A 12,195-nucleotide genomic window follows, 5' to 3' on the forward strand; every position below is an offset into this window, starting at 1 on the left:
AATTTCACGGAAAACCGTCGATCCTACATACCCTATTAATTCATTTAAAGAGGAGGGATTCTCTCGAAAAACGAGTACGATGTTTTTAAAAAAAACATGACACGCCTTCTCAGAGGGATATTTCAGAAAGCCGCCAGCCAATGAAATAACAGAACCCCTAGCGTTCACAGTATGCAAACTGGAGCTTCGCGCGGAAGCGATAATATTACAGTCACGTTTAGGCGCGCACGTTTTAGGCCGGTGGTCAAAAAGAATGACATGGCCGCCATGTTGCGCGTTTTTTTGTTTTCTGTTTTGTTTTGTTTTGTTTTGTTTTTCTGTCGTTTGGGTGCACGAGCCCGCGATCCCTGCCCCTGGCAATGCATGTTCACCATGGGAAAAGAGTTGCATGGGTTTATCTCTATGCATGCATGTGGTTCTCTTCCTGCAGTTATGGTGCTCCGCTTGACAGCCCGTCGGGCCGCCGGAGCTCCGCTATGACAATGTTCTTATTACCGAGATAAATAAATTACGTTATGCCGCCAGCGTGAACTGGGCGTAACAAGAAAATTAACTCTGTGAGTTTTAATTGTATTTTTTATTTGTAATTTCTATTCCATAGAATTCTAAAGTTGTCTTGAAACTAAGCTATCAATGGTTAGATGATAACGAACAGTGTGATTCAATATTTATTTCATTCTGACTTATAGTCCAAAGTGGCTAACATTACATATATACTAATGACTGTACCAAAACAAAATCTTGACACATTTGCAAACAATTATGACTCTACGAAGCTACGTGGAATTGTACAAGAACTGGACTGATTTATGATATCTCATGTTAAATTGCCTCCGAGTCAGTGTACTAAAAGGACCCATCTTGTCATTATTATTTAGTCTTATAAGCAGTTTCAAAACTATTTACACTATTGTCGCATTATTGAACATACCTTGCTTGCCCTTCTGTACAAAAAATACAGCCATAGAAATGTAACACTATTAATATGTAACTTTAATTGCCTCATTTGTTTTCAACAATTTGGTGTTCAGCTTTTTCATTAAACAGAAAACATAATTATCATTCCATAGCTTGAACATTGATTTATAACCTAACTGCACTGTACAAAACATTGTGAACATTGTTCTACTTGATTCATATTCTAAAAAACCTTGGTTTTATAAACGGATTGTGAAACCACTGCATAACCGCTTGTGAGTAACTGATTATTAATAATTGTATTTAATTTGTTCATTTTTTCAAGTAGTGGAGACAGAGGTGACAGATGCCACATGTATGGTTAATTTCCTCTGATCTAGTATAGTATGAAACATGACAACCTTGAAAACAGTTACTGTAATAACTATTGTAAAAGGTGGAACTAACAAAAATAGCTTTTGAAAGATTTTCTCAGCATTCAATAGCTGCAGTATTAAATATTTATGAAATACCAACCTATACACCGCCCGAAAATATGGACTAACTTTTTAACATGATTACAACCCACCAATAAACATCCAGTACAGTTATGTAATAACCGCTATTCCCTCCTGAAGGAAAACTCTGCAAGTCGACAGTTTGTATCTGATGTTGTTCTTTTCTGTAACCAATCCCTCCCTTGTCTACAGTGATTCATTCTAGCCCAAGGCTATCAATTCATCATGCCATGTACAGTTCATGCACAAAAACCCACCTGCAAGAACCTGGAGGTTTCCAAGTTAGGGTTAATAGGATCTTGTATAAATGGTATGACAGCTTCTTAAGGTTACTATATACCTTTGCAGGTGTCTCGCCACCAAGCGATGTAGTGCCTCTAAAGGTATACGGTAACCTTAGGCAAAGGGGGTCTAAATGGAGAATCTTAACCTAACCGGTTCTAAAAAAATAAAAAAAGTCCAGGTTCTTATATGCATGTTTTTTACAGTAACTCAAAAATCTGAAGACAAGAGAGGGATTGCCAGACTCATTACATGGTATAGTTTAAGACTTGCTGCTATGTGTATAAAAGAACTCTAAGAAAATACTGATTAGCAAGCTAGCACTGTTCACATTAGGGGAAGCTTGACCCCTCGTTGTGTGAGTCCTTCGAATCTTTTGAATGTGTAGTTAAGGAAAACCCAATCTTTACTTCCAGCTGCATCAGTTTTGGTGTCTTTAAACCAATCTGAAAGGAAAGGAACAATTAAATGGTATTTTAATTAGATCCTATAATAAATTCAGTTACTGTTAGTTACTTGGCCAATATTTCTCCAGTTGAGGCCTACTAACTAGGTATATTGAGTAACTCGCTGCACACACTGCAAGGCCTATAGTGTTGGCCTATGACCATTGTAGGTTCACAGTACATGCAATTACAGTATGTACAGGAACAGAGCTTTTGGCACGCTTGCTGACCTACATGTACATGTAACATGCCAGTCAAGCCTTATAGGCCTGCAATATGTGCTAAAGGTTATAACAACAGGGCGTGAACAGGAAAGATGATAGTTTAAATACAAAATGCAACAGAATTAGTGAAAAAATTACAAGCTTACTTGAATCCAGCTCTGATTCAGGGAAATCATCAAAATTTGAAGTATCATCAATGGACTTCACATGAATTGGAATGGCAGCAGGTCTTTCCCTGTAAATGAAGATGAAATCTTAACATGAAACTGCACACAATGAGCAGCTTTTTAAACTTGTATAGTTAAGACTGACAACTGAAGACTGGTGAGACTGACAACTGAAAGTAAAGTCTGCATAGGGTCAAAGTGACACCTGCCAAATGCCGGTCACGAACTTATCTCAGTTTCTGTAGCTTTAAATGCCTAAGAGTATTTCTACTCTCTACAAGATGAGATGCTGATCCTTGCAAAGTTACCCCCAGTATTTGACCTGCTGGTACCATTTACACACTTGAGTGGAGAGAGACACTGCAAGAGTGAAGTGTCTTGCATAAGAACACGATCCTGTAACCCTGGCCAGGACTTGAAACCGGACTGCTTGATCAAGGATTTAGTGTGCTTAACACCTCTCCTCTCACAATTAATTTCATTGACAGTTCATGTGGGTTAAAACAGATTAATGTTGGTTCTTCACATGAAAGCTGAGACCTTTCTCAGATGATTTTGAATCAACATACAGAAACAATGTTACAATACCTGATGTTTTGCCAATCAACACCATTGAAAAAAGGGTGAGCTTTGATTTCATCGATGCTGTTGAGCCTTTTATCAGGATCACAGCACCATCTGAAAGGTGAGCATACAAAACCTGTTAAAGCATCTGTTGCACTCTTTGATTTGTTTTAAAACTACATCTATGAACAAACAGCATTATGAAACATTTTTTGTTCACGAAGATTTCATTTGAGGTAAGAATTTTCCTTTGATGGCCCTAGCTGATAAAAAAGAAAACTATTTAGATTTGCTCTAGATACTGTTAGTAGCAATTTAGCAATTCTTCTGTTAAAACACAACACCAAACCACTGGCACAGGTGTAACTTGACATAATGAATACCTTTCAATCAAGTTTCTTGCATTATCTGAAATGGGCATCTCAGGTGGGAAGATCAGAGTTTCTCTCCAGTTCATAACTTTTTTATATGTTTCTGCAAATTATGGTTTCAAAGTATAAGTTAGAACTGTCAAATTACTCAGTAGCACATTGTAAAGCAACAGTTGCTCCCACAACTTCAGTAAATCAACTCTTTTCCCAACCACTAACAGGAGATCAATATATTTTACTAAACTTAGATTTCCCTTGTCAACACACACACCCTTAGCTGAAATAAAACCCAGGGATAATGTTCCTGTGATTTTTAAGGCATACCCATGGGCTAATACCTTGGGATTAAATTTATCCCCATGTACAGCCAATCCACTTAGTATGATAATGCATCTACATGTATTTGATGTTCAGGGCTACTTCTCTTTATTAATCCCTCCCCTAAGTAAAGAGGGGTTATGCCATTAGGATTATAGCCTCTAATAAAATAAGATGTCTGTAGATCTCTCAAACTTTAATGCCTATGGGTAACACCTTGGGAATTCACACCTCACTTGTCTACATGTAGAGTTGATACCCTTCGGAGTAATGCTTCTATTTTAAAAATTGCCAGAAATGGCTCACTAACCTTGAGGACTTTCTGAGCAAAATGGAGGGTAACCTGAAATTCAACAGTGATATGGCAAATTGTAATTTTTTTCATACTTACATAATAAAATAATGATACAACACTTCACTCTCACAGTGCTTGTGAAGACAGCAAATCCACTCCTGGGGATAACCCTGCTATGGACTAACATCCCATCTAATGCTGGAGTTGCCCCTCTCATGGACTAACATCCCATCTGGGAGGCGGGGGGGGGGGGGGGGGGATAGAAATACTCCTGCCCAACTACTAGTGGTTACTTCATGCTTTATGGAAACTGAATATAATTACCAGCCTGATGGGCCACCAGAATCAAACACTCAGACTTTGTCTTTTTGATAATAAAATTATTATAATTACATTACGTTGCTTCTGTCATTGCTTACCTATTAGCATCTCGTACATGATCACGCCTAATGACCACCAATCACAGCTTTTATTATAACCAGTCTGATGAAAGACTTCTGGGGCAATGTAATCAGGAGTTCCTACTGTAGAGTATGCCTGGCAAGGAAACAGTTATATCGATGTATTTCATTAGCTTGAGCTGTGATTTGCAAACTCAATTTTTATTAAATTGACAACTTAATTACTTATTTTTTAACCACTGTTGGTGACTATTTTTAACTACTTTTGAGAATTCTCATCAAACATACACTTTTATAAAAATTTATAAGTCTAGTGGGAAAGATTTTTGGTTGAAAAGTTTCTCTGAAGTATATTGAGGCTAATGCAATGTGCCAACCTGCTAGTCAACACTTTGGATTGATTTTAGCACATACATGGAGGATATTACATGGCCCAGTGGAGATACAAAAATTTCTCTTCGAGTCTCAAGTGAGCACAGTGAACATTTTTCAACATGAGAAGAGAAATTCTGTATCTACAAGCAGCCATGTAATGTTCTATTTATTATACATAAGCACCTATGAAATCCCAAACCATTTCACTTTTGCTGCAAAAGGTGCCATTTGTTGTGTAACCATAGCAACAGCGATCTTTTCACATTTGAAGATAACAGTTTATTTTCATGTGTGAAGATACTATGTTTTCACGTGAAAGCTCACATGGTATTTCAGTGGTTTTTATGTATAATAAATGTATTATCACATACCAGTTGTCTTCTGTTCTTTTTCCATGTGGCTGCTCTGCCTTTTGTATCTAATGGTTCTGTTGATGCTAAAGGGAGAATATCAGATAAAATTCAGAATTGTTTACTAATTTTAGTTGTTGTATGCCCATTCTTTTGTATCAGTTATACAAGTTAAACCTCATGTTATTATGCATGATTAAGTAGTTAACCTATCAGAGCATTGAACAAGCATTACAAATTCTTAGTTTTAAAGTATTTATATACATGCCAAATATAGATGTTTTCTTACTGAAATCTTTCATATCACTTGGTGAAATTTCCCTGTAGAATTCCGTTCTGTGTGCTTTCTTAAGACCAGTGCAAAGACCAAAATCTGCCAACTTGATGTGCCCCTTTGACAAAAAAAATGATTAAATAATCAAAACAATGATTTAAGAGTGCACAGAAAAATGTAAAGGATGAAAAACAGAGGATAGATTTGTGTAATTACCTTGCTATCCAAAAGCAGATTGTCAGGTTTAATATCCCTGTAAAGGAACAAAAAAAAATCAAAATGTTAAAATTGTAATAACAAAATTATCTCTGTCAATAAATATAATTTTGTGTTGTGCAATGTTTGTAGTTGATGCAGACCACCTGAATTGTACAAGTGCACAGATAGTGTGTCCCGTACACTGAAAATAGCCCATTAGGGTGTGCTTTGTTCCCTTGTAGAAGAAATTGTACTCTTGGCTTACTTAAATGGATAAGTAAAATTTTATTAAATAACTTTATAAGTGATATTATAATTATGTAGATTTTGCATAAAGGTATGCAGGTCAGCCAACTGAAGAGAACAGTGTAAGTTTAAAATTAGAATGAGCATCCAGACACTTGCAGTGGAATTCAATTAATAATGACATCACTGTAACTTCAGAGAATTTTAGGTCCAGTTTAAAGTGATTTTAGGGTGATTGATCGAAAGGTTAATAGATTATTGTAAATCCAAAATTTCCTCACCTATGAATAAATCCAACTTGATGGATGGAGTCAATTGCAAGAACTGATTCAGCAATGTAAAACTGAGTCTCATCTTCCGTAAAAGTGTCCTTTTTCATCAGCATTGTCATCAGATCACCTAATAGTAAGATAACAATTAAAAGAGATTATTAAGAAACTGCTCATCTCAGCCCAAAAGAAATATTTAGGAACATATGTGGGTTATTGACCAAACGTGAGGTCAAGATGGCCGGATATTGATCAAGTTCTTTTTTGCATGTCTATGCATGTTTACAGAGTCCAGATCCATAGTGATGCAAAAATAAATAAATAAATAAATAAATAAAAAATGAGGCCAATATCCAGCCATCTTGGCATCTTGGCATCTTGTTTAAATCTAGTGGCACACAGCGGGTAGTGCCGCGCAGGCAAGATAGCCCCATCTTGCCTGCTTTGTTAGCCAATAACAGTGCAGGATTTGGTTCACTTTGCCTGCTTACAGAGCTAATCATAAAATAAGAATTTATAACATACAGTTAGGAGAAAATTTTCAGTGATGACATTTTGATAATCAAGAAACCTTTGATTAGGTACTAACCACCAGGAAGAAATTCCATCACTAAATAAAGATAATGTCCATCTTGGAATGAGTAATACATCTTCACCACCCAAGGATTTTCTGCTTCTGCAAGAATATCTCTCTCAGCACGAGCATGGGCAACCTAAAATAACACGGGACAAATCAAAATAGAGAACTATAGAGAACTATAGAGAACTAGAACCAAAACAGAGAACTATAGAGAACTAGAACCAAAATAGAGAACTATAGAGAACTAGAACCAAAATAGAGAACTATAGAGAACTAGAACCAAAATAGAGAACTATAGAGAACTAGAACCAAAATAGAGAACTATAGAGAACTAGAACCAAAATAGAGAACTATAGAGAACTAGAACCAAAATAGAGAACTATAGAGAACTAGAACCAAAATAGAGAACTATAGAGAACTAGAACCAAAATAGAGAACTATAGAGAACTAGAACCAAAATAGAGAACTAGAGAGAACTAGAACTAATGTACTCTAAATATAGAGGGTTTCCAGAGAGTTGGACATGCCCTCCAACTTACATGTACATACACTAACAGCTTAGCCCAGTTTCAATAGAAAGGACATGAATCTGGGACATGGTTAGTGTAGCTACTGGGAAAACCTATCATTTGGCTTAGGCAGCAAGTACTTGAAGAACCACAGTTATCACACAGGTCAGCTCAAAAGTGAGTGAATTTAACTTTAAATTATTAAAATACTCTGACCAGAACTTCTTAAAGACATAAGACATCATATCTAAAGATCAGTAAATACTGGGCTCATGAGTAAGTGTCAGGGTCCCCACTCTCAAAAGTTACAGCTGAGGGCATTTTAAAATGAATAATTCATGTTAAAAAATAACTGTTAGTATAAAACAATAACTATTAAGCACAGACACTGTACCTGTTCTTTTTCTAGCATGTCCTCTTTTCTCAGAATTTTCATTGCATAAACATGGCCTGTGTCATGTTTTTGAACCAAACGCACCTACAAGAAATAAAACGTTTCATTTTCTTGCATAGCAAATGCAGCATTGTGATGTAAAGAAAGTCCCATCTGATTCTACAGCTAGCAACTTTTTTCTGAATAAGTTGGCAGCTGCAGACAAGAAAAACCTTATACTTCAGATAGACACCAGCCATGAGATATTTTTTAGCTACGATTAATACAAGATACTTGTGAATAAACAAGTGACAGGCTTGCTTAAAATCAATCATAATTTCTGGAAAAAAAATACTTACTAGACAGTTTATAAAACGTAAAGGGACTACAGAGGATGCTAGTGTCACTCCCGACTCCCGTTGGGAGATTTTTGTTGGTTATGTGACGTGACCATTGGACTTTAGTCGCCATGTGTTCAAGTAACTGAGTGTTTTGAATCACAGGAGTTTGCAAAAAGTTGGCATTGTGCCGTTCGTTTAGCTTGAAGCAAACAGTTCGGTAAGTTAACATTTCGCCTTTGCTATTCAAAGAAATATTTGGAACTTAATACCACTTTGTACTTTTCAGAAAACCTCACTCACATGTATATATTCACACACGTATGCCTTTGATGGAAGCGAAGAGTTTTATTCAAGTTGTTGTGACTTTGTTCATCGACCGAGGCCGTGCGGTCGATGTGTGCCTTTTGAGCTTGAACCCATTGTGAACTGTGAGTTTTCAACATTTGTTTTGAGAGGAAATAAAGACAGGTACTACGGTACTGACAGCTAGATTGCACCTTACCTCACCAAAAGCTCCTCTTCCAACCACTTTTAAGGAGTCAAAATCTTCCTTTCCAATTCTTGATCGCTTAAGTCTTAAAAACTCTGTTTCCTTTCTAGCAAGGAGACTTCTTGATTCTTGTTTCTGAACAGAAAAATACAACCACATTTTCAAATTCCATGGAGACAGGAGGTTTTACATGTATCTCTTTATATGATTTTAAGTCTGTAAAACTTCTGGAATACAATAATAATGATTTTTTTTTTGCATAATCTATATCTTTGACACATATCTGGATAGCTTTGCGCAGATTCGTTTTTATCTAAGGTTAATCAATAACCTGTCAATTGCCCCTCAGCACAAAGTGGTCAAACCATGCACAAGAATCCAGCTACAACACTTCCAGATAGCACCACAATACGTAAGAATTTCAAGCGTTCTGTGTTTTTGAGCGAAAGAACTTCACCTGCTCTGGACCTTTGACCGCTGTGTGAACTACAAGACCCATTACAAAACAACTTTTAGGGACTCGCCAGTTATTATTGCTAAGGGATGATAAAATGTTTCAGTATTCGTGCTCCCTAACCAAAAGTTTTGACGAGGCTTGCAGAAAACATCATGACCATAGCACTATAGAGAGTTACGAAATATCATTTAAAGACGTATCAAACAACTCACTTGGCCTCTACTTTATCACCTAGGAGGTGAGATTGGATAAACGTAAGGCAGCAAGAAGAACCTAGGGACAAGGTTCCATCGCTCAAGCTGTAAAAAGTATTTATTCACTCCTTTAAACTGTATTTCCGGTGGTTTCGTTTTGGTTGTTTCGGTGGTTCCAGTCATTTTGTTTTGGTTGTTCTGGACAGTGGTTCCAGTGGTTCCAGTGGTTTCATTCTGCCAGTTTTGTTTCGATGTTTTAGGTTTTAGTACATGCCAAAGAAAAAGCCTGCTAGGCAAGATTTGGTCCCATAACTCATAAAAATTCTGATTAGGTGTGAAATGTGCTCATTAATGAGTGGTTTTATGCTTCTTAGCACATCATTATTAAATGAATTACTGATTGACCTTCATGTACGAAGCAGGTCCATATACTATTAATCCCAAACGTCCTTTGAAATGGTTTTTTTTTTTTTCAGGCCATTTTATGTACCATTGCCTTTTTGGTTTCATTCACCTGATTCAAAAAAAGTGACCATGTGACAACAAATTCATGATCATGTGATGAGTGAATCTCTGCCTTCGGGGAAGTAGCTTCACAGTTTGTTTGCAAGTTTGTTGAGTTTTGCACTTTCTAACAAGATGCAATCCAAGATATGTTACAGACTATAGTTCAACAGATGCAAAATCTATGGCATGGATAAGATTTGACTTGAACTTAGAACTCTTGAGGAATATGCAACTGCTGTGCTGCAGACTTTGGCCATCTGCACCAAGAGATGCTTATAATCATGTGATCACTTTTTTCAAATCACGTGAATGAAACCAACGGAGCATGAAACAGCCTGAAAAAAAAGCCATTTCAAAGGATGTCTGGGATCAATAGTATTCTAGCACTGACTAAACTATGAAGATATCACTTGGCGCTCAGTCTATCAGTGCTGTGTAAACGTGATCATGACTTCTAGTCTAGAAAACTATTGCGCTAAGATTTGGGCCATATTTTTTCATTTTATATTCAAAATTGACACCATCCGCACTCCCTGTTCATAGCGTTCAAATTTGCATGTACCTCCTCAGAAAAAAAAAAAAAATTAAAGTGACAACAGCTGTCCCTCAGTATTTTTTTTTTCCCCAAAGAAAAAAAGCTAACTTTCTTCCAAAACCCCTCAGAAATGTTAAAAAGATCAAAGAATGCCATTGGCAGAGCCCTCTTGGAAATGACTTTCGTAGCCCTACAGAAAATCTTGCCAATGGGGCCATGAGATCTCCCTTGAAGCATTTGACAAGGGTCTATACAAAAGATATCTCAAAAAAGAAGAGACAAATAAATTTTTGGCAATATATGTTAAAGCAAATTAAAGCAACGTGAAGAATTACATCAGAATTAATGTCATCACAGACAGAAATTGTAGATCTTATAATATTGTAATTATTATAATTATTATTTTTGTGCACAAAGATCATAATATCAATGGTGAAAATCCTCTTCGGCTTGTTGTTTTGTTTTTCTCATTTGAAAAGAAAACAAAAAAGAAAAACAACAGAATTTTTTCCACCGCATTCACGCAACATGCTGTGTCATAATTCATTGTTATGGAAAATTTTCGTGGTCCTAAGGTAGAAATTATGCAAAATCTTGATGAATTAATTTTCCGCTAAGCTGGCAATATTGCAGCGTGGCCTTCAACACGTTTGTTTGCGGTTAAAATGTTCTAATATCCTTAATGGTTCTTTTCAAACTGCTGGTTTTCGCATCGAGATTTAAATAACACAACAAAAATGTAAATAGACCCTGAAGATAATTTATCTGAATCTTCGTCTTGACGCAACGCAACTGGTGAGGTGGACCGTAGTCACCTCGGAAGCGACATTTTAGCATTTGCTACACGATTGAAAATACGCAAGATTACATGTAATGACGAAGTGTACCTAAAGCTTAATATATTAGCTGAACGAGAGAGCAAGTCGTTCTTTCAACGAGATTCATAATTTATTGGGTTATTACATCGATTGCCAGACGACAGCTTACAAACCCATTCAAAAGTATTCTTGCTGAGCATCTTCAAGCCAGATTCACGTCAGAAATTCCGCAAACGTTCGATAGCAGTTTTATTGCTTGAAATAAGAAATCCCAAAAAAGGTAAAGCTTAAATCAACAAGTAATGCTTCTTCAGTAAACTTAACACTGACAACTGTGTCGAAAACTCTCTACAGGAAATGCAATTAACACAAACCTCTTCTTCGGTCAATCCTTGCTGTTCCATATTCATTTCCAAAACTTTCCATCTGTAACGAAAATAGAGTAAATTAATTGAAGTGGACACAACGTTGTTGTTCGTGACAAGGTCCTTACTGAGTAATCTTGGAATGTCTCTTCTGTAGAGAGCGAAATTGGTACAATTTACAAATTGTATTTCCTCGATCAGACCTGTTTTGTCGTTCTTGGTGCTGACTGATCAAGTTCGCGTAGAAACTTTCAAGCGTTGCCTTGGCTTTCGCCACCTTTTCAAGAGTATGGTTGGAGTAAGAGCAAGAGGCTCCATTTGTACTCATTGTTGTGGCTGTGTTAGCCATCTGCGAAATTCCTAGCCGGAAAAAACACTTTCACGGCTTTGAACGGCGACGACTTCCACACAAAACAGACAAATTACCCTGACGTGACCAACACTGAAGTGTTACCTAGTCACCAGTTTCCTGTCCCGAGTACCGACACTAGCTAACACGAGCAATCATTGGCCACTTCAATATCGTGTTATTTTGGTATATTTTCTAACAAGTATTGTGATTGGATAGCGTTTTTCTGCGTGTTGGCGGGAACTTATTATCCCCAAGAGACAGACTTGTCGAGGGGGAGGGTAAAGGGGAGGGGTATGTCAAAAAGAGCACATTACGTAATATCCACTCGGCAGTCCACAAAATAAAACAAAGAATATTAAAGAACTATCGACAAGAAGTAGATCTGGCAATTTCACCAATGACTCGACCAAAATCCAGCTAACCAATACGCAATCAGTGTGCAAAATATGCTTTTCTTGACTGTCATATGTCCCCTTGAT

General features: G+C 36.8%; 1 protein-coding gene across 1 annotated transcript; it reads right to left on the reverse strand.

Annotated features, from left to right (window-relative positions):
• Positions 1 to 558: 558 nt before the first annotated feature.
• Positions 559 to 12,053, reverse strand: LOC110067751 (serine/threonine-protein kinase 38-like). Its single transcript, XM_089288895.1, has 15 exons — positions 11,568 to 12,053; positions 11,374 to 11,425; positions 8,501 to 8,623; positions 7,679 to 7,762; positions 6,785 to 6,908; positions 6,208 to 6,325; positions 5,699 to 5,735; positions 5,498 to 5,600; positions 5,230 to 5,294; positions 4,502 to 4,619; positions 4,098 to 4,130; positions 3,482 to 3,572; positions 3,123 to 3,212; positions 2,514 to 2,602; positions 559 to 2,143 (listed from the first exon to the last, which is right to left on the reverse strand). The coding sequence occupies exons 1-15, from the start codon at positions 11,711 to 11,713 to the stop codon at positions 2,025 to 2,027; spliced, it is 1,392 nt and encodes a 463-aa protein (XP_089145021.1). The 5' UTR covers positions 11,714 to 12,053; the 3' UTR covers positions 559 to 2,024.
• Positions 12,054 to 12,195: the final 142 nt, after the last annotated feature.

Source organism: Orbicella faveolata, unplaced genomic scaffold, assembly GCF_042242905.1.
Source record: "Orbicella faveolata isolate gen_17 unplaced genomic scaffold, um_ofav_v1 contig_2, whole genome shotgun sequence".
NCBI lineage: Eukaryota > Metazoa > Cnidaria > Anthozoa > Scleractinia > Merulinidae > Orbicella > Orbicella faveolata.